At 54.4% G+C, this 20,459-nt stretch overlaps 8 protein-coding genes across 8 annotated transcripts; 3 read left to right on the top strand and 5 right to left on the bottom strand.

Annotated features, from left to right (window-relative positions):
• Positions 1–66: 66 nt before the first annotated feature.
• KRP23_2416 (E3 ubiquitin-protein ligase RNF13) lies at positions 67–1,957 on the bottom strand (the record flags this gene model as incomplete). Its single annotated transcript, XM_067887149.1, has 9 exons — positions 67–162; positions 244–314; positions 395–497; positions 567–1,087; positions 1,162–1,322; positions 1,401–1,560; positions 1,634–1,701; positions 1,770–1,796; positions 1,890–1,957. 9 exons carry the CDS (start codon positions 1,955–1,957, stop codon positions 67–69), a joined length of 1,275 nt encoding a protein of 424 aa, XP_067749763.1.
• Positions 1,958–2,591: 634 nt separating this feature from the next.
• Positions 2,592–4,183, bottom strand: KRP23_2415 (GTP-binding protein YPT32/YPT11; the record flags this gene model as incomplete). Its single annotated transcript, XM_067887148.1, has 6 exons — positions 2,592–3,212; positions 3,291–3,585; positions 3,648–3,728; positions 3,791–3,855; positions 3,949–4,043; positions 4,108–4,183. The coding sequence occupies 6 exons, from the start codon at positions 4,181–4,183 to the stop codon at positions 2,592–2,594; spliced, it is 1,233 nt and encodes a 410-aa protein (XP_067749762.1).
• A 162-nt stretch (positions 4,184–4,345) lies between these two features.
• On the top strand, positions 4,346–5,505 carry KRP23_2414 (Leucine-rich repeat-containing protein 23; the record flags this gene model as incomplete). The annotated part of the gene is made up of 6 exons (XM_067887147.1): positions 4,346–4,447; positions 4,543–4,722; positions 4,790–4,868; positions 4,935–5,068; positions 5,133–5,210; positions 5,269–5,505. The coding sequence occupies 6 exons, from the start codon at positions 4,346–4,348 to the stop codon at positions 5,503–5,505; spliced, it is 810 nt and encodes a 269-aa protein (XP_067749761.1).
• A 91-nt stretch (positions 5,506–5,596) lies between these two features.
• KRP23_2413 (T-complex protein 1 subunit alpha) lies at positions 5,597–7,340 on the bottom strand (the record flags this gene model as incomplete). Its single annotated transcript, XM_067887146.1, has 2 exons — positions 5,597–6,928; positions 7,032–7,340. 2 exons carry the CDS (start codon positions 7,338–7,340, stop codon positions 5,597–5,599), a joined length of 1,641 nt encoding a protein of 546 aa, XP_067749760.1.
• A 207-nt stretch (positions 7,341–7,547) lies between these two features.
• On the top strand, positions 7,548–10,922 carry KRP23_2412 (Condensin-2 complex subunit G2; the record flags this gene model as incomplete). Its single annotated transcript, XM_067887145.1, has 3 exons — positions 7,548–8,411; positions 8,492–9,070; positions 9,135–10,922. The coding sequence occupies 3 exons, from the start codon at positions 7,548–7,550 to the stop codon at positions 10,920–10,922; spliced, it is 3,231 nt and encodes a 1,076-aa protein (XP_067749759.1).
• Positions 10,923–11,085: 163 nt separating this feature from the next.
• Positions 11,086–11,610, bottom strand: KRP23_2411 (uncharacterized protein; the record flags this gene model as incomplete). Its single annotated transcript, XM_067887144.1, has 1 exon — positions 11,086–11,610. The coding sequence occupies one exon, from the start codon at positions 11,608–11,610 to the stop codon at positions 11,086–11,088; it is 525 nt and encodes a 174-aa protein (XP_067749758.1).
• A 2,601-nt stretch (positions 11,611–14,211) lies between these two features.
• On the top strand, positions 14,212–15,333 carry KRP23_2410 (UDP-galactose transporter senju; the record flags this gene model as incomplete). The annotated part of the gene is made up of 1 exon (XM_067887142.1): positions 14,212–15,333. One exon carries the CDS (start codon positions 14,212–14,214, stop codon positions 15,331–15,333), a length of 1,122 nt encoding a protein of 373 aa, XP_067749757.1.
• Positions 15,334–15,547: 214 nt separating this feature from the next.
• KRP23_2409 (Exosome component 10) lies at positions 15,548–20,365 on the bottom strand (the record flags this gene model as incomplete). Its single annotated transcript, XM_067887141.1, has 5 exons — positions 15,548–16,343; positions 16,413–16,501; positions 16,565–17,352; positions 17,459–17,748; positions 17,907–20,365. 5 exons carry the CDS (start codon positions 20,363–20,365, stop codon positions 15,548–15,550), a joined length of 4,422 nt encoding a protein of 1,473 aa, XP_067749756.1.
• Between the last annotated feature and the right edge of the window lie 94 nt (positions 20,366–20,459).

The raw sequence follows: 20,459 nt of genomic DNA, 5'->3' as shown, positions 1-20,459 counted from the left end.
CGTCGCTTCCCTCTTGGCGATTACAGAACGAGGTATCCAGGGAAGTGTTCCAGCAGGCATAGCCCCTTACGGCCACATCGTGCCGATGATGGAGGCGGCGGCGTTGACGATCAAGCAGCTGATAAAACTTGCAGGAAGCATGAGGAAGAACGTATGAACCCACTGTGTACACCACAACATGCATAGTATGAATTGGGTAAGAAACGGATCACGTCAAACAATGCGCTGCGTCAAACAACGTACATGCTCCTGTTGAAGGATTTGGTCAACTCTTGGTAGCGAGAATCCGAAGATTTTCTTGGACGCACCAGCCACTGTAGATAAAAAGAAAACCTTGTCGTTAGCCAAAATTCGAACAGAATTATCTGCACCAGCTTAAACTGCATACACGTACTTGTGGCAATAGCGTCCTGCTTGCAGAGTGGGCAACGTCCACTTCGGCCCTCGAGCCACGGGTTGATGCAGTCCACGTGGAAAAAGTGCTGGCACGGCAGAACCTATGACAAACACCATTTCGTTACATCTCAACAACATTGCAACGGCCGACAAGCAAACGAAGTGAATACCTTGACATCGGCTCCATCCTCGAAATCGTCCAGACAGATCGGGCAAGTCTCTGACTCTGAATCCGACGAGCTTCGATATGTCGTTCTTTTCTTCACCAACTCTTCGTTTTGCACCGAAGACTGTTGTTTTTCGTTCCCGAGATTTATATCATCGGAGCCCACGTTTCCATTCTCATGAGGGCTTGCATTCGCCTCCGCAGTCCTGAACAAAGGTTCCTGTTCCCCCTGCTCGCGGATGTGGGTTTCGTGACTTGACACGTTCTCAATCTCGGCAAGAGGAATGCGATCAAGCACGAACTGGTCTTCCAGCAGGTGCTGGAGCAGTGCCCGCTGCATGTTTCGCTCGTACTTTGCGATCGGCAGCCGCTTGGCCGCATGCGTTCGCCGGGTCTTCCCCATCCACTGGAAAATCGCCGACGACAGCAGACTCAGTCCACTCGAGAATGCACAGACAATGGAAATAAGGAAAATGTACGCGATCACGCGCTTCAGCAAGCGATTCGACGTCGACGCTTGCGGCACTGTCACCAATGCACAAAACGTAAACACTATGTCGGTAAAATACTAAACAAAGCTACAAACTCAGTCCACCCACATTCTCCATTGGAGTCGATCGTGATCACCAGCGGGTTCCACGGAGCCGCGCGGCTCATGGCGTCCAGCAGCCACTCCCCTGACGCGTACGAAATAAAGACGGATGGAATGCGCACACTGCTGGCCATATCGTCTTTCATCATGATAATGTGGTACGGCGGTCTGCAGCAACCAGATAAAAACGACATCATGTCAATAATTCCCCTCATCTTGATCTATTTGTCAAAAATGGGTGCGTACTCGTGGCGCAGTTCGTCGTCCATTACCACCACCGCCGCTGCGTGGGCCCGTTGGGCATGCCACACTTTCTGCACGAAGTTGCAATCTCCGCGCAGCACGAGAGCCACCTTGCCAGTCAAGTCTTGGCCGCGCAGAGGCTCGCAGGCGGTGAATGGCGACACTATAGCATTTGTTAGCATTAATTGCAAGTCTCTAAGTGCAAATAACGATATCGTTTCCAGCGTGTTCAGTACCTGGCACGACTTGGTAATTCTCTAGCCCGCCCTCTTCCAACAGTGTGAGGTTGGTGAACTCGCCAGAGCTATATTTTCGACAAGCGTAACCTCGTCAATATTCGGGTCTTCGACACGACAGAGGAGGGTTACGTACACATGTGTCATTAATCGGCAGTCAGGACTGTCGAAAATGCAGCAATATCGACAACGTAACCCAAGTTAGTGGTACATTCAACAGGCGCGGCTGGAGAACGAGCGCGCCGCCAACAGATACCTCTCGATCACGAGCGCGGAGGCGACAGACGCCAGCACCCCCAGAAGCAGCAGCAGTGCACCACGCATGGGAATGAGCAGGAGGCGGCGAGAAGGGGGCGAGAGGAGGAGGCGGGATTGATCACACCAGCTTTGGGCCGCAATGACGCCTGTGGTGCCCGCTCCGCATGTAACCAGACGCCTGCAAGCGTAAGCGCCGTGTGGCACACACAAATAGTACCGTACCTGTTGTTCAATAGGTAGAGACCCTATAACTTAATATTTGAGCCAAGCCAATTACAAGGTAATTGCCCTGTATGATGTAATATCCTGATAAATCACTTCAAATCATAGAGATTCAATATGGCATCGTACTCAGCGACGGGCCACAGGATTCACAGGTCTTCACGCCATTGTAAAAAAAGTCGTGGCGGAGCGCCATTGGGTATGTATTTAGTGCGTGTTTGTGTGTATGCATCCTTGGACGGAGGGGGGCTCGTTGTAGCTCTCCACCAGAAGTGCCTGCGCCTCGTTGAACCCCCCGGAGGCAATCGACTCCTTGTCGTTGCGCACGATACGACCGTCCTACAGCGAAGTTTGTGGTCCTTCAGGGTTTTTATCTCGTAGCATTGGGTGTAAGAAGTATGTGCGACCAAACATCTGCAGTAGCTGTCCTGCGCGTGTGTTTAACAGTAAATGAAACCAATGAAAGTTTGACTGTCGTCTAGTGGGAAGTGCAGCCTCCGCAGTCTCCAAACGAACTTTTGGGTTTCTGGGTCAACGTGTCGGTCAGAACGATTGGTTCCGACTTGTCGGACTTGCCGCTGCCTTGCTGCTTGGAAGGGGAGGCAGGTCGAGTGCGGCTCTCGTGGATGCTGAGCACGAGCTGCCGCACGGCGTCAAAGACTTTCACCGCGCCGTCCCATTCCCATGCGCGAACGTTGAGTTTCGCGGTGGTGCGGGCGAAAAGGAGCTTTTCCTTCTCGCAGAACTCTTTCACTCGGTCGGGCTCTGCAAACCCTTTGGGTCGGGCGGGTTTGCAGGGCAGTGGAATCTTGTCGGCTTTGTTCTCGAGCACCATCGCAGCAGTGAGTGAGTCGCCGGCGGTCTCGCGCAGTGTGTGGAGCCACTCGCCAAGACGCTCGAAAGTCGCAGCGTCGCTGACATCGAACACGAGCAAAGCACCATCGGCACGACGGTAGTGCGAACGAGTGATAGCTCGAAAGCGCTCTTGACCGGCTGTGTCCCACACGCGCACCTTGATGAGTTTCGTGCCAGTGTAATCGCTCGGATCGTGGAACTCGAGGCTGCCGAACTCTGCCTCCAACGTCGGTGAACGGCGATCCTGTAGTCACACACGCAACAACGTCAGAGAGATATTTCTTCAATGTCCTAGTGATCCTGTGTAAGTTGTTCGGCATACCATGTACGCGTCGTCACCATTCGTTGCCACAGCCAAGAGACTGCTCTTGCCTACGCCTGCAGTGCCCAACAGGATGATCTTGTACACTGCAGACACGTTTTGCTCCCCAGCAAGCGCTTTTGGTGAAGAAGGCTGTCGGCGTGGCGAGGGCGGTGCAGACCCCGGCAGTGAAGCAATTGCTGCCGATAATGCCTCGCCGTCCAAGCGCAACGAGTCTCGCAGCTCATGACGCGTAACGACGCCTGCCTCGACATCCACAAACCTCAAAATCACGGGCCGTGGAGTGGTCTGCAAGCTGCAGTCACGACACGTTCGTCAACCTACTTCCCTCGCCATAATCTCTTAACAGCATCTCACCTCGCGATGATCTCCTCGCAAGGCACTTCAACCAGATGATTGTCGTTGATGTGGGTCAAATACAGTCCTGGACGCAGCGCTCTGTCGTGTTCAAATCCGATAGGTTACACTCGATATGTTCGGTCTCCTTTAGCGACACTTACAAATGCTCTTGCCCCGGTTGCAAGTGCTTATTGTACTGCTGAGCTGGTCCGCTGCCATCCGGCCCCTAATCGGTAAGCTCGTTAGTATCACACACATCATGGGAAGGCTGCGACTGCTTGCTTGCCTTCGTGAGCTCTAGGAGACGAATGGCGTAAACTCCATTACCAGTATCCGGAAATTGAGCGGGGTGGAAGCGTAGACCGATTTTATCGCTGGGGAATTTCACACGGAAGGCAATCCGCCATGGCAGGTCTACCAGCGGAGGAAACGGAGATTAGCAACGAATATGGTAAGATAAAGCTGCACGGAGACGTACAATCCGAGTCGTCATCAGTTGAAAAGGCCTCGGCGGGTAACAACGTCGACGACTGCCGTCTCGGACTCGATACCATTCTGACGGATGCTTGTGCACCACCGAAGCAATTCAACTTTCTGTTTCGGCGTTGGAAGTCCTGTGACAGTTTTAGCTGGCCGTCGTTACCAAGATTGGCGACCTCTAGCACTCAAGCTTCGTCCCCACGAACACAAATTCAAAGAGATCGCGATCGTCAAGTATGGCCGAGGAAGTCAGCCTACAAGTCTACATGGAGGGATTATCCCGCGTGGATCGCGTTGTGGACGACTCGGGCTACGCATTCACGGCACTGGACGTCATCGTAAGTTTTACTTTGCCTTGCTGGTGGCAGTAATTGAAGCGCTGCACTTAAGATGTTTGTTCGCCTTGTGTATACGCTTGGCTGTGCATGTACAGGATAAAGGTTTGGTGAGTCTGGAGCCGATCAGGAGCTACTCGCACTTGCTGTACGTGAACGCATCCAAGAACCAGATCGTCGATACCATGCCGCTGTCGGAGCTCCAGTATCTGGTATGTGTGGATCTGTCGGACAATGCCCTAACAGCGCCACCTGTACTTCCTCAGCAATATTTGCAGGTAGCTTCAAGCAGATACCATCTTGTGTGTTGATATTACCCGCTGCACTAACACGGACTGCTTGCAGTCGCTAGATATCTCTGGAAACCAGATTACAGCCCTCCAAGGGCTTGAGTCGGGCTCTCTTTCAGAGCTCAAGATCAATGGTACTTGATGGTTGTACGCAATGGGGATAGCTTCGCAATCTTACACCTGCGTGTTTGTGTCTGAAGGTAACGCGCTGACAAGCCTCGTGGGTCTCCAGAACCTCCCACTACTCACCACTCTTGAGGCATCTCGCAATTCCATCGAAGACATTAGTAGTCTTGCCAATGATGCATCAGCAAAACTGGAGACGCTGCACTTGGTGAGTCAGGATTTTGACAGTTGCTGCGTGGCATGCAGGAACTTACGAAATTGCTGCTTGGCAGGATGAGAACAAGCTAGAGACGTTTACCGGAATTGAGAATCTGCCATTGCTGACTTCAGTATCATTCCAGCAGAACTATGTAAGAATTCGTCTTCATGCTTGCTTTAGACAACCAATCTTACCGCCTTTCTTCGTAGGTTGAGACCCTCACGGCAGTGCAACAACTCGAACAACTCACGAAGCTGACGACGTTGAACTTGACTGGGAACCCCGTGACCCAGGTGGAAGACTATCGACCATCGATCGTTTTGCTGGCTCCGACACTTACGCAGCTTGACGGGGAACCGCTGACCGACGAGGATCGCTTGGCCGCAGTGGAACTCAAGCAGCGGCGTGAAGCTGAAGCTGCAGAGCAGGAAGAAGCGAATGAATAGTGCATTTGAGCAAGACAGCTAGTGGGAAATGAGTGTTATTATAGAGAAAACGCTATTACCACCTGCCCGCTGTCAATGGGAAGCTGGAAGCCTACTGCTGGGGTTCTTCCTTAGGGTTGAGCTTGATCAAATCATCAATCCGCAGAATGGTAATGGCCGCCTCGGTAGCAAAACGCAGACTCTTGATCTTGCTGATAGCAGGCTCCACAACACCAGCCTCGAGGTTGTCGCGCACAGCGCCCTCCAGCAGGTCCAGGCCCGAGAAACGCAGTTCGCGCTTGGAAGCGTCGCTCTGCGATGTGTTGTGGTGCGCGCGCAGGCGCGCCACCAGCTCCGAGGCGTCCTTGGCGGCGTTAACCGCCAGCGTCTTCGGGATGACCAGAAGCGCGTCGGCAAACTCAGCGATGGCCAGCTGCTCTCGGGAGCCCAGCGTCGTGGCGAAGTTCTCGAGGTAGATAGACAAAGCCGCCTCCACAGCACCGCCGCCAGCAACGAGCTGGTTGCTCTCGAGCATACGCTTGACTACCATAAAAGCGTCGTGCATCGAGCGGTCCATCTCGTCCAGCATGTTCTCGTTGGCGCCGCGCAGCACCACAGTAGTGGCCTGACGCGTCTTGCAACCCTTGATGTAGATAAGCTCGCCGTCACCGACGCGCTCCTCAATAACTTCCTGCGCCTCGCCAAGCGTCAAGGGGTCGAACGTCTCCTCGCCCTCCATGTCGGCAAGCGTGAGCACAACTTGTCCGCCAGTGGCCTTGGCAATACGCTGAAGGTCCTCCTTCTTACAACGACGCACACCCATGCAACCCGACTCCACGAAATACTTGAGGCACAGGTCATCAATGCCCTTCGTGGTCAGAATCACATTGGCACCAGCGTCGATCATCTTCTGGATCTTCTCCTTCGTGATGTCAATCTCGCGCTGACGGATGAGCTCCAGCTCGTTGGGGTCGTTCACAACCACCTGCACACCCATCTGCATACGGTGACGCTGCAGATCAAAGTCCAGCAGGGCAATCTTCGCGTTCTTGATGTACGTCGGCATCTGCTGCGAGGCCTTAGTGCAGTTGAGCGCGAACCCGTCTACCAGCTGCGTCTCCAGAGCACTCTTACCGTGCGCCTTGAGCACGTTAATCGAACTGACAGGGTACTTGGCCTTCACCTTGCCCTTGGCTCCTTCCTGCTCTACGCGCACGGAGGACACGGCGTCCACCACGAGGTTGGCGAAGAACTCACTCTCGGGTCCGAGAATCTTGGACGACATGCTGGTCTTGGCAGCGTTCACGAGGCTCTCACGCCCAAGCGTGTCCACGGGAACACTCAGGTTCTCCTTAATGTACTTGACGGCCTCACGCATGGCCAGTCGGTACCCGGCAATGATGGACGTCGGGTGGATCTTGTTCTTCACCAACTCGTTGGCACGCTGCAAGCAACAACAACCACAGCAAACAAAATCAACATTAGAACCACCATAATTCCCTATCAAAAAACAGCATAGTTGACAGAAAAAGTATCTTTTTCCGCACCTTGAGGAGCTCCGCGGCGATGATGACGACGGACGTGGTGCCGTCGCCCACCTCCTGGTCCTGTAGTCCTGCCAGCTCCACGAGCACCTTGCCCGCGGGCTGCTCCACCTCCAGCTGCTTGAGGATCGTGGCGCCGTCGTTCGTGATGGTTACGTCTCCGATGTCGTCCACGAGCATCTTGTCCAGTCCCACGGGCCCCAGCGAGCTCTTGACGATGTTAGCGATGGCCACGGCCGCCGTCACATTCAGCTCGCGCACATCCTTGCCCGACGTGCGCGTGCCGTCCACCACGAGGTCTGCCGTCTCCATTCTCGGTCAATCAACCCGGCGCTTGGCGTCCAAACGATCGTGTGAGTGTCTGGGGGGAAATTTGTGTGGATCTCTCCGACCAGTCACAATTCTCTTGGACTCAGATCACCCCGTGCCAGTGACACGGACAATCACTACGATGTCACTCATTAGAAAATACTGACACTGGAAGGTTTCCGCGCGCTCATTTTCGAATTCCGCATCCACATGGTGACGGCAGTGACGGACGCGATCGCAGCGCTCAAGGACGGCGACGCCGCGCCGCTGGGTAAGATCATGATTCAGCGCAAGGTGCAGAACCGCAATCCCGGCAACAGCAAGCGCAAGACCAAGAACAAACGCAAGAAGAGCGAGGACGAGGCGGACACTGAAGTAGAGCAAGACGCTCAAGACAGGACACAGGTGGACGACGAAGTGCGCGCGCTGCCTCGCAAACAGCTGGATATTTTCTACCCTGCTGCAGTGCAGCTTGTGGCTCCAAGTGACGACGAAGAGGAGGAGGCGAGGCGACTGAAGGCCCGCGAGTGGATCGCCGAGTTCACGGTGTTGCTGGTGGAGAGCGAGGACGCGTCTGTGGACAAAAAAGAGCTCTTTGCCGTGGCCCAGGAGCTGCATGACCAGTTGTTGAGACTTCGAGGGGACGCCGACCAGGTGCTGGCCACGCAGGAAGCCATTTCGCTGCTGTGTGAAGCTTGTTGGAAACATAACTTTTGCGGACGGGCACATTCATTGGTGACGCAGCTGCTGCCGTATCTGATTGTGCGGAGCTACGAGTCCCCGGCGGTGGGGAGCTTCAACTCCAAGAAGCATCCGATCCGAAGACTGTTTGCGATTAAGGACGCTCTGCCGCTGCTGGACTTTGACGATGACAGCAGTGGATTGTTGAGGGATATCCTGCTGCGGTGTTTAATCCAGCCCACGTTCTTTCGGTCACCGGATGCGGTACCGTTCTTGAGCTTTTTGTTTACACTTCACGTGCCGTTCGTGGAGGATATCAACGAGACTATTAGGAACCAGATCCCGAACCAACGCAACTCGATCCTGGTCAAGTACGGCAACATTTACTTCAAGGTGAGCCATCTTTGCCTTGAAAAAGGGTGAATTGATAGTGTCATTTGCGGGGTTATTCTAAAGTGTATTGGTGCTGACAGGCTTGGGTTGGAAGCAAGGGCGCCTTCCGAGCGAAAATTGAAGAGGAGTGCATTCAGAGATACGTTCGGGACGCAGTCCATGCTGGCAGCACATCGTTGTACAATGCTGTTTGCACAGTGTTGCAGATTTTCTTTGAGAACAAGCGCCATCCTGGTGTTGACGAGATGCTTTATCGCATTTGCAGCCCCATTTTGTGGCGTGGAGTGAAGGCTCCCAACGATTCCGTCCGGCGTCAAGCCACTATTTTGCTATTCGATAACTTCCCGCTTCGTGACCCAGCATTCAACAATGAAACGATGGACTTGACTCTCCAGAAACAGTTCGACACATTCGAAGAATTGCTCGGTGATTCTCACCCTGCACTCCGAGTTGCAGCTATCGAAGGTGTTTCTAAAGTGCTTTCAGTGTACTGGGAGCTACTTCCCGCGGAAACAATCCGATGCTTCATCTCGAAGCTGGTGGTGGATCTAGTAAATGATGCAGCCTCAAGTAGCGTTCGTGCTGCCGTATTTGAAGGCATCCAGTTCATCTTGGACAACCACAACTCGCACTCCATTTTGAAGCCGCTGCTTCCCATGGTAAGCCTACCGTATGTTTAGTCACCTGAGTTGAGCTAACGCATCTTCATCATGCGTTTTGCAGCTGGCGCCTCTGATCAATGATCGCAATGAAAAAGTCCGCGCTGAGTTTGGTGCTCTGTTGGTGCGAATCAAGAGCATTCGCAACTTGCATTTTTACGACGTTGTCCCAGTGAACGATTTGCTCTGCCGCATGGTCATGGATCGCGACAGCCCTCTCGCATGCAAGCAGCTTGTGTCCCTGTTCTTAAATTCGTATTTCCCGCAAAGCGTGGGTGGATCTTCGCAGGTGGCTCGGTGCCTTGCTCTGGTGAGAAAGAACCCTGAGGCGGCCATGGTTTTCTACGCGAGCGTCGTTGAACACGTGTCCGTCGGATCAGTTTGCAAATTGGCTGCACTTTTGCTTCGATGCTCCCTAAATTTTGTGTCTCGGCGACTAAAGCCTCAGGAATCTGAAGATGACGATGAAGACGATGATGATGACGATGAGGAGGGGTTTAGCATTGTCGGCCAAGTTGTCGTGTTAGAAGTTATCGGTAACCTTTTGAAGAGCGTACACGTGAAGGTGATGGGGGACGCTCGGTACTCTGAGTGCAAGACATTTTTGCGCGAGCAGCTGAATGTTGAGGCACTCGAAGCGCTATTACTTGCTTACAGTGAAGACCGTCCAAACGACCAGGAAGCCTTGAGTTCGATTTGGAGAATCATTGGCTACCTAGGCGATCTGTCCGAAGGCGTCCTTCTTGAACGTCTGGTGGAGAACCTGATGAAAATGAACGAAAACTCCAGCAAAAAGCTGCTCGAGTCAATGGTTGATTGCATGGTTCAGTGGGAACAGCTCCCATTCTTGACATCAAAGTTGGCAAAGTTCCTTGATCAATGGAGAAAAAGCAAGTTCCGCTCTGGGATGACCAGTTCAAAGGCGAAAAAGACTGCGCTAAACCCCATCGTGGTCCTTGGCACAATCGAGTACATTGTTCAGATGCCATCTGTCAAGGGTATCAACACAATGCTGCAGCCTATTGTTGAGGTACTGGAGAGGTGCATCGAACCCATTCTCGAGTACGATGCCGACGAAGCTGAGGAGGCATACAAGACTAACTCGTTCGGGTTCATCCGCTTGCTGGAGGTGTACGCGAAGGTTTCGGTGATGACCGAATGTGCTAACGTAAGCGATGAGACTTCATTGCTGGTGCAGAAGTCAGCAAAACGATTAAGCAAGAACGATGATTTGCGTGACCTGCAACCATCTGAGTTCTTCACCCCGCCAAAATCTCTGAGCTCACTTTTCGCTTGGCTCGCTCGACTCATGCTTGATTTCCGCAAGGAAGTGGAGACGACTGAGCAGACTACAAAGGGCAGGAAGCGCCGGCGAGGCAAAAACGCCGATGCGGCAGACCAGATTTCGCCTCAAAAGGAAATGCTGTACCGCTGGCGCAACCTGTTCTCCGCCGTGTCCTTATTGTCAGCGGAGAGCGTTGCGTTTGCTCTCGAGCGCACGCATTGGCTCGAGAACGGACCCGCTGCTGACTTTGTCGATGCGTACGTGGACACCTTGTGCGGTACACTCCGGGACATGGAGATCTTCGAGCGCACCGTGTTCTACCAATCAGGCCAACTAGCCCATCTGCTGAAAGGCGCTCGAGTCAAGGCTACCAAATCTACGGTAGCTCAAGCAGCCAGTCTTGCGCCTTCACTTGAACACTGGATCAACAGATTGCAGCAAGCGTTGGAAAACACGCACGGAAAGTATGAGGATAAGTGCGATGACCTCTGGTCTGCCGTGAGTGTTTCTTTCGGTGAGCAGTGTGCAGTGGAATCTCCAGCCGAGCAACCAGTAGCGATGGAGTAATTACACATAATGTACAGCGGGCTGTTGAAGGTATTTGAACGTGTTGAACCACATGTTGAAGTGGGCCACGAAGACAATCGATTGTGTTGAATAATGGTCATCTGGCGATTGATATTAGATAGCGTGACGCCTTATAGATAAATACAGCGTGGGTATACCTGCCTTACACTCGCGCACTGGGAAAGCACTTGCGCAGCAACCTGCCACCGGTGCATGGGTTTTTGGATCCATTGACTCCAGCGACAGATGCAGCAGCCACGGCTGTTGGGTTGATGGCTGAGGCAGCCAGAGCTTGTTTGTTCCTTTCCGCCTCTGATAGTGGTGCGTCAGGACTCACTGAAGAAAGCGATCCCTTGCCGGTGAAGCGGCCCAGGGACCGCGCACGTTGTCGTCCGCCTTCATTGCTCACTAGCAGCTGGGGATCCTCGGGCTGCTCCGTCAAGCTCGCCGGACGCGTTTCGGCGTCATCCACAGCCGGCAGCGCCGCGTGCGACTGCAGCTCTGCCAGCGTCGAGCGCTTAGCAGGGTCAACAACCAGCAGCTTGCGTAGTAGATCCACCACGTCCTTCTTGCCCTCCACGTCCACCTCGTCCTTCTCCAGCAAATACTCGACTCCAAAGTCCTCCAGTAACCTGAATCGATCGTCCCGCCGAAGCGGTTCCCGAAACGGGTACTGTGCAGCAACCATGGCGTACAGCATCACTCCGAGCGCCCACACATCTGCCACCTTTGGGTCGTACTCGTGCTCTTCCTCATGCACCAGCGCTGCACTAACTTCCGGCGCCATGTACCTAAGCTTGCCCACGGGTCGCACGGTCATCCTGCCGCTGCACTGCGTGGCCAGCCCGAAGTCTGTGATCTGGCAGCAGTCGCGCTCGTCCAGCAGCACATTTTCCAGAGACAGGTCTCGGTGGGCAATGTCATTGGCGTGGAGGAACAAGGCGCCTCTTAGGATTTGCGCAAAGTAGCACAACGCATTGAGCTGCTCGCCAGCGGCTCGTTTCGCGTTCAGCACGTCGAGCAGCTCGCCATTCGCGCAGAACTTGAGCACGAGCAGCACGGCCTCGTCCTCCATGATGCAGTCGCGCAGCGGCAGCACGTTTGGGTGGCCACCCAGCGCCTGCACGCGCAGGTTCGTCTTGATCTCCGTGAAGAGGTCCTCCTCCACCGCGCGCTCGGAGGACTTGGAGCGCTTGCGCGCCGCGAAGCGCAGCTCCATGCGCTTGACGGCCACGCACTCGTTGGTGGGCAGGTGGCGCCACTTCTGCACGGAGCCGAAGAGCGCTGGCGCGAGCGTCTCCAGCGGTTCGTACTGTTGCGCGAGCATGTATGATGGCGGGATGTGTCAAGTGATGGCCCCAATGCTTTTTCAAGAATGAGAGCTGTAGGCTACACTTTTTGGGTTACACTTGGGTGCAGTATGCGAGGTACTTCAAGAGGCACAATTCTATGGATGTCCACCATCTGCCCTTTGTTTTCCTGAAAGCGTTGTCACAGCAGCGAATCTGCAGTTTATCCGAGCGACCAGCGCCACTCGCTCGAGAGAATGTTGGCGAAGTGCTGGTTCAGGGTTGTACATGTAGGGCTATCCAGCGCTGGGTTTACCTTTTATGGAATGCGGAATTTGTGGCAGGGCTCGCTGCTGCAACTGTGAGCGCGGACTTGCAGTGGCCTTGCGGCAGGCTTCAAGTACAAGTTGCGGCAATTACAGTTGAGGTTGCATTGCACCTTGTTGCACACTTCCACCTTTTTGTCGCCGGCGCACATCTGGAGATTGTTGGCCTGCAAGTGCTGCCGTTTCTGGAAATCAGCGTGTTGATGTCAAGTTTTTCGGATTGCTGAGACTCTGGCGTTGCTCATTCGTCGTGGCTCTTGCTTGTCCTACAGGGACGTGCAGCGCGGTGGACGAACCCGAGTCGCCGGTCTCTCTCTGCGTGACGCGAGCAGCGCGGTGACTTTCGTCTTGAGGATAGTGCAGTAACGTTGCTGCTGCTCTCTTTTTGCTGAAGTTTTGCGGGACCACACGACGCCACGCTCCATGATGGATACAAAAGGCGCAGGAATACCGTCTCTGCCAAAGACTCTTGCCTTTAGCACAACATGTATTTACATGTTAGACGCGTGTGATTATCGCTTGTGATAAACCCACGGAGGCCCGACCAGCTCCACATGCGAAGCATAACTGGTCGGCGGGCATATAGTACATGCATTTGGCTTCATGAATGGACTCGGCGTGTATCCACCACTCGGGCGTCCCAGAGCCAAAAAACACACAGCGCTCATAATCACATCGGCCGGAAAGCTCAATGGATGTGCTTACGGTTTCTTTCGAGCGGAGCCCAAGTGCAAATCGCTGGTTGTTAGAGTGCCCTGCGCAAACCTTTCGACGCCATGCAAATCGGATGTGGCGCGAATTACTTCGCGGTTCCCGTGCGCCAAGAACACGGCGACGCTGTTGCGTTTCACCTCAACGAGATGCTCCTTGCCATCTTCACCAAAAGCACGGCATGGCAACAGCCTGGATATTGTGAGTGCGTGATCTCTATTGCTTCGCCAAAAGGATTACAGATTCGCTTCTAGGGCCTGAAAGCTGCGTTGGTGGCCGCGCAGCCTTGATACTGAGATTTTTGTTTGCATTCCTCTAAATCCACCACAACCTATCTCGTGCTCAGCCTCAAGACCGCCACGCTCTCTACAACACTTTTGCCAAACTTGGTAAAGGAGTTTGAGCGGAGACTATCCAAAGATCACTTCGAGATGCGGGTGAAAAGCTTGAGGCAATGTGAATGCGTCGAATAGCCTACCTCGTCGGAAACTCAAGGCAAATGGACAGCCCACTCACGGTGGACTTTTCGGCTTCAAGTGCATCGACTCTACAAGGTCAAGACGCAGCGTTGCTCTCACATTCAGACACATCAAAAGTTTCCTGGCCCTGAGCTGAAGAGCTGTCGGACGCGTCGATCAGCAGAAATCATGAGCGCAGACAGCAATGTAACGCACAAAGCCCACAGCGTCGGTCGTTTCCGAAATTTCGGACCTCGACGTATGATAACCGCTGGCAACAAAGTTTAAAAATGAACCAGGCAAATAAAATGCAATCCCTCATTGCCGACTATGGTGCCATCACCTACGTGATCGTCACGCCCCAACAAGCGGCCACACGATCAAACCTTTCCTGTTGTGTATTCATTTTCATATCGTAACTGCCGCATACAAAAATCAAATCCAAATTATAGTAGCCCCAAACGTAACCTCCCCGTGCCCACATCCGAACCCGCCTATTGCTACCATGCCGGCGCCGCTGGGACTCGAGACCAAGACCCAGCGCGGCATCTTCGTCACGTACATGGGGCTCTGGGTGAGCTACGGGCTGCTGAACGAGCTGGCCAAGCGCCAGAGCGTGCGCTTCAATTCGGCCTGCGCCGTGGTGCTCCAGTCGCTGCTCAAGCTGCTGATCGCCAGCTACATGTACCTGAGGGCGGACACGCAGACGACGGAGCCGCTGGGCGACCGGCTGCGCTTCATGATGACGCAAGCGCGAGACCACCGCACCCTACTGCTGCTCTACTTCATCCCGTCGGGGCTCTACGTAGTCTACGACGTGCTGTCCTACATCAACCTACGCGCGTTCGACGCCTCGACCTACTTCCTTCTACTGCAATTCCGCCTCGTGGTCACTGGCGTGCTACATCAGATGATGTTCTCCAAGAGACTGAACCGGAACCAATGGGTCTCATTGGCAGTCACGACGGTAGGCTGCGCTATCAAGACGTTGGGCTCTCAAGACCCCAATGGATCGGCCCAGGTGGGCGCCGATGGGGACGGCCCTACCTTCATGGCCTACGGACTTTTAATGGTGCAGATGCTCAGCAGCACCTTTGCAGGGGTGTACAATGAAGTTCTGCTCAAGAAACAAGCCTCCATCCCAGTGAACCTGCAGAACGTCTTCATGTACATCGACTCCATCGTGTGTACCATGGGAATGCTCGCTCTGGGCCTCACGGGCCAGACGGCACAAGAGGCTCTTACCGCGGCCAACTTCAGTGTGCTCTTTTCTCCCTATGTGCTGCCCATGGTTCTCATCATGTCGTTTATTGGTGTCGTCACGAGTCTCTTCCTCAAGCAGCTGGACTCGATCCGCAAGGCTATTGCCAGCGCTTTGGAGCTCGTCTTCTTGCCGCTGCTTAGCGCGATGCTTTTCGGTCAGTCGATCACGCTGTACACGGTCACTGCCGTGTGCTTTGTCGGGTTTGGAGTCTACATTTACTCGCTGCCTGTCGAGCCTAAAGCCTTGTCCGGATTACCTCAGTACACCAAGGTGGCGTCGGGCGAAGGGGCCGAAGAGGAGAACGGCAACAAAGATGCAGTTGCTCCTGTTGGCAAGACCAGCTCGACCAGCAAGTTTGCTTAGAATGAACTGCGTGACTTTGCATATCAATCCTTTATTTGCTTTGATACACTGCCTCTGCCTCAACCTCGCTACAAACACGATCGATGTCCTTGATGCTCCACAATACATGTTGTTGTTGTGTGAACACTGCCAAGGTCTGTTGAGCGAGTGATCTCTATTGTCTGTTACCAGGGAATGCATTTTTCTGATCGTCGATCGATTGGTCCATGCCGGCTCATGGCACCGGAACCTGCACGGGGGTATCTACTGCAGAGGTAGGTGTTTCTTCCTCCGCTGAGCTCTGGTCATCTTCAGCGACATCCTCCCACTCCCCTTCTCCATGCCGCTGGCGAGCACGCAGCTCGCGCGCCTCCTCCTGCTTTCTACGCTCTTCTTGGGCTAGTTGCTCAAGCCTTTCCTCCTCATTTTCCTTTTCAATCCGACGGAGGCGACGCTTCTCGCGCTCGGCCTGGGCCTCTTCTCGCTCTACCTGCTCGCGATGCAAACGACGTGCTTCACGCTCGGCGTCACGCACCTCTTTTTCAGCCTCTTTCTCGACCTTGCGCAGCAACTCAGCGCGCTTCATTTCCGCTATATCCTCCGTTGAGAGTTCTTTCTGGTGTTCCAGTTCCTCCTGGTGTTTCTCCATCTTCTCCAGCTGCTTCACCTGAAGGCGAAGAGAACGTTTGCGCGGAATAGCCTCTAAAATGGCAAGGCGGTTTGCCTTCTCTAGTTGCCGGGCGCGGGCCTCATCTTCATCCTCTATCTGCTCCACGATCACTTCCAGATGATCCAGAAGTTCTTGCTCTCCACGAATTTTACGTCCACGGATCCCCTTCATTGCTTTGAGCATGGAGCGGAACGCACCATCCCCCTTTGCCCAAAGGGCCCATTGATGCGTTTCCGGGTCTAATCTGTACAGCCGTCGCTCCTCGTAGAACTGCGGGAAGAAATAAAACAGGTTTCCGGCGCGGTCATTGCCTAGTGGCTCCACGCGCATATCGTCGTCTTCCATTTGACGCATGTATTCACTGTTTCGATATAAGAAGTCGAACGGATCAGTGTAAGCTCAAGATAATCACAAAGTCCAAAATGCGTACGTGTTGGCTGGGTCGTCCACCACAGCCTCGCACAAGTTCAGCAAGATCTTGCAACGCAACTCGACCGACAGGTCCGCAAACGACTGGTGCTGCAAGTATATAGCCAAAACAGGTCAGAATTGCTCCATCAATACAGACTTGAACAAACTCACCTTCAATGGGCACACCATGCCTAGAGTTTCAAGCCGAGCTTTCAGAATGTCTAGCGTCAGCCACTCGTCATCACTGAGCTCGACGTCCACCTGTTCCTCAGTTTTGCTGTCCGAGGCGCTAGCGTCATCATCGTCCTCATCTTGCGAAAACGATTCCGGTAGCCGCTCGCCCGCTTTCCGCAGCAGCGCGTACCACTTGTCGTACATGTCCATGTAGTAAATGCGCAGCTGCTTGTTCCACCACTCATACTTGAGGCCAATCCCAGCGCTCAGACACGCCCGCTCGCTTTTCTTCAGCAGAAGCTTCGTGAACACATCCTCCAGCACAGGACTCTCCTCCGGCTTCAGCAGCGCCGCCTCGTACTCCAGCAGCGTATTCGAGAAGCGCAGCGTCAGCGGACTCTGCAGTAGCCACAGGATGTGACAAGCGGCAGGCAGCTCCCATCGCGAGCGCAATACACTGAGCTCGTCAAAGTCGATGTTCGTGTTGTTCCACTCGACGCCCGTCTCTACGAAGAACGGCGCAACCAGCGGCGCGTTCTCCTTCACTTTGTCCTCCTGCGTGCGCACCTTCCGCTTCGGAGTAGCCTTGGCCTTAGGTTTGGCTTTAACCTTCGACTTTGCCTTGGCCTTGGTCTTCCCGTTGGCCACAGCCTTCCCAGCAGGTTTCGCGCGCTGCTTGATCGGCTTCTTCGCGCTCGGTTTGGCTGCACCATCATTCTCGACCTCATTCTTGCTGTCTGTGGTCTGTTGGGCCTTTGAGCGCTCCATATCGGCCATTTCCACGTCTACGAAGACAGTTAAGTAAAAAAAATCAACAACTTTCAACACCAAGAGCTTTGACGCTCAAAGACAATCAATAAATAACTGAAGCACAGTGCTACCAGTGCGTACCATGTTGTCCGTCCTCCTGTGCGTGGTACACGTCATTATTGTCCGCCAAAGTCAGCGCTTGGACGCCTTCCCCTGCCCCGACAGAGTCCGACTCGCTGTCCTCCGCCTCAAGCGGCTCGCTGCGCACCGTCGCCGCCGATTGGCTGGCCACGACCACCGCGGCTTTGAGCTTCTTGGCACTGCCTTCCCCTCCGTCCAACTCGGGCGACACGCGCTTAAGCGCGGGGCTGCGAGCCATCGGGAGATCGCAGCGGCTGCTTGGTCCGTTTTCCAAAATGGCGCTAAAACCGCTAAGAAAAAAACCGCCATCGGGCTGTTAGCCAATCACAGGTCGAAAATTTACTGAAACAAGCATTTTTTACTTAGCACTTGGTGGTGGAGCGACAGATGCGTATATTGGTCTATCTAATTGCGCTGGAAGCCTAGAAAAACGAGTTGGAGCGCCTACCTGAATGTGGCACTTCTTGGCATGTGGTGCATCTTCTTGACAGGTTTCCGTGCACCCTTGGGCTCGTCCTTGTCCTTATTGCCCTTGCCGCCCATGGCCGCGAACGGGTTGTAGCCTGCCTGCTTCTTGTTCCTGTTCTGGCTCTTGCGGCCACGACCTGGTCTCTCTTCGTCCTTGTCCTTCTTGAGCTCGAACTTGGCTCCCGTGACCTGGGAGCTGGCAGCCGCATAGTCGAAGGCCTGGAAGTCGCTCTCGTCCTTGGCATCTCCGTCCGCCTTCTGCATGAACTCTTCAGTGCGGTCCTTGACTTGAGACGCCGAGGTTGTATCCACGGGGGTCGTCTTCCTCCGCTTGGAGCGACTCGACATGTGATAAGTCTCCGAGATGGATTGAGGCATCTTAGGCTGGGCGTCGTTGGCTGCGCTGGCGTCCTTGTTGGGGATCTCGGACAAGGAGGCTGGGTTGGCGGTCGATACATCGGACGGCTCATTCTCTGCGATTGTGAACATCGTGCTCGCAACCATGGCATTCACCTGGTCAAGCAGCGTGGATGCAGTCTCCGGTTCGGAAATAGTGCTGGAGACATTGATCCCCAGAGCCATTGGCCGGGCATCGCTAGACGATGATGTGCCAGCGTCAGCACCAGCAACAGCTTTGCGCTGGCCACTCTTCCAAGGAGCGTACTCAGCACGCCCAACACGCTTCAGATTCGACGAAGCCACCGTCTGCTCCACTCCATCCTCATTCCAGGTCTTTCTCGTCGGGTTGGTGACGACCGCAGGTGCGGCGGGTTCTTGCTGTGTCTTCGACTCTTCCTCAGCAAGCTTGACCTTCTCAGCGATAATGATTTTGGTAATTTGAAGGGAGTACTTGCGGATCAGCAAAGGCACAGGGTTGCATGTACGGAAGAGTTCATCGGAGCGCGCTGGCAGGTGCTTTGTCAGTTTCATGAGCACATGATTTGGCATTACGTATGCCACCGACTCATCTTCCTGACGAGCAATACGATCACGCCACAAGTAAAGAGCCGCAATGACACGCTTCTGAAGTTCCGACAGTTCACGGATGTTCACCGTGCCCATGAGCTTTTCGCCCACGGCCAATGCGTCTCCCTCGGTAGGCTGGGGCTTCTGATACACCTGCAAGCAGATCTTACTGGAGTTCTGTAGCGCCTGAAAAAGCAGGCTCTCGCGAGACTTTGCTCCGGCCTGAAGCAGCTCCTTCTTAAGGCGGTCGTAGATATACAGCAGATAGCGCGTATCCTCACGTGCGTACTTGATCATGTTCGTCTCGAGCGGGCGGATGCGCCAATCCGCAAGCTGATACTGCTTATCAGCGTCGATGTTGCAGTGACGCTTGAGCATGTACGCCAACGAGAAACGTGGGTACTGCAGCAGACGCGCCGCGCGGCCCGTGTCGAATAGGTTCACAACGTACAATCCAAGATCGCGCTGCAGCCAGAGGATATCCATGTCACTACCGTGCAGCACCTTCACCTTCTCGGGGTCGCAGAAGACCTGGTTCAGCGTCTGCAGCTTGCCACGAAGCGCTAACGTGTCGACTAAAAAGTCCTCGCGCGCAGTAGAAATCTGCATCAGACACGTAAGTCCCATGTACGATCTGTAGCTGTGGTGTTCGAGATCCACGGCAATCACACGTGCTTCCGGCGCAGTGAGCGACTTCATCATCTGCATCAGCTTATCGTCCGAGTCCACCCACAAGTACGACGCCTGGTCCAGCTCCACTCTCTCATAGGATTCCTCGGCCGCTTCCAGCTGCCACTGCGCATACTTGAGCCCCTTAATCTCCGGGAAGTACGGATGGCGCAGCGTCATCTCGTCGTCTTCGTCCTCAGCGACACCCTTCAGTGCGTGGACCTTTTCCCTTAATTTCGACACAAAGGGCGCGTTAGAATTGTCAATCTTCTCGTTGAACCTGTCCTGGGGCTTGTCCTGCGCCCCTCGCGCCAGTTTCTTCTCTGGAGCCTCCTCCTTCTCGTTCTTCTTGGCCTTCTTGTTCTTCTCAAAGGTCTGCGGCTTGTTTTCCAGTGGTCGAAGCTTCTTGGCCTCTGCGGACGCCGCGTCCGTCTCGCCACGCACGAAGCGCTGCAAGTGTTTGGTGGCCTCGTCCAGCAACATGTCGGCGTAGTCCGTGACGCGCGCGTTGGGCTCCGGGCCGTCAAAAAGCTCCTGCTGCTCGTCCCCATCCTCGTCGCTGCTTTCTGCGTCCTTGTCTCCGTCCGCATCATTGCGTCGGCGCTTGGTCAGCAGCTTCACGAGCGCTTCGGCCGTGGCGCCCGAGCTCTTGGACTTAGCGGCGAATTGCTTACTGAACTGGCTGTGGAAGTGGAAGCCGTCGTCCTCCGAGGGCACAGCGTTCGATGCCTTGACGGAGAGCACCACCTTGCGGTACAAGGCGCCCACGAAGGCCGCGGTGGCGGCGGGCGAAGCTTGCTCCATCGAAAACCGGAAAATTGACTGGGCACCAGGCCGGCGATACAAAAGACCAAAGATAAACGGCGACACAAAAGACCAAAAACAAACGGCGACACAA

The sequence above is a fragment of the Phytophthora ramorum genome (genome assembly GCF_020800215.1).
Source record: "Phytophthora ramorum isolate Pr-102 chromosome Unknown Phyram_PR-102_s0002, whole genome shotgun sequence".
Taxonomy (NCBI): domain Eukaryota; phylum Oomycota; class Peronosporomycetes; order Peronosporales; family Peronosporaceae; genus Phytophthora; species Phytophthora ramorum.
This window is presented reverse-complemented; position numbering and strand designations above follow the sequence as displayed.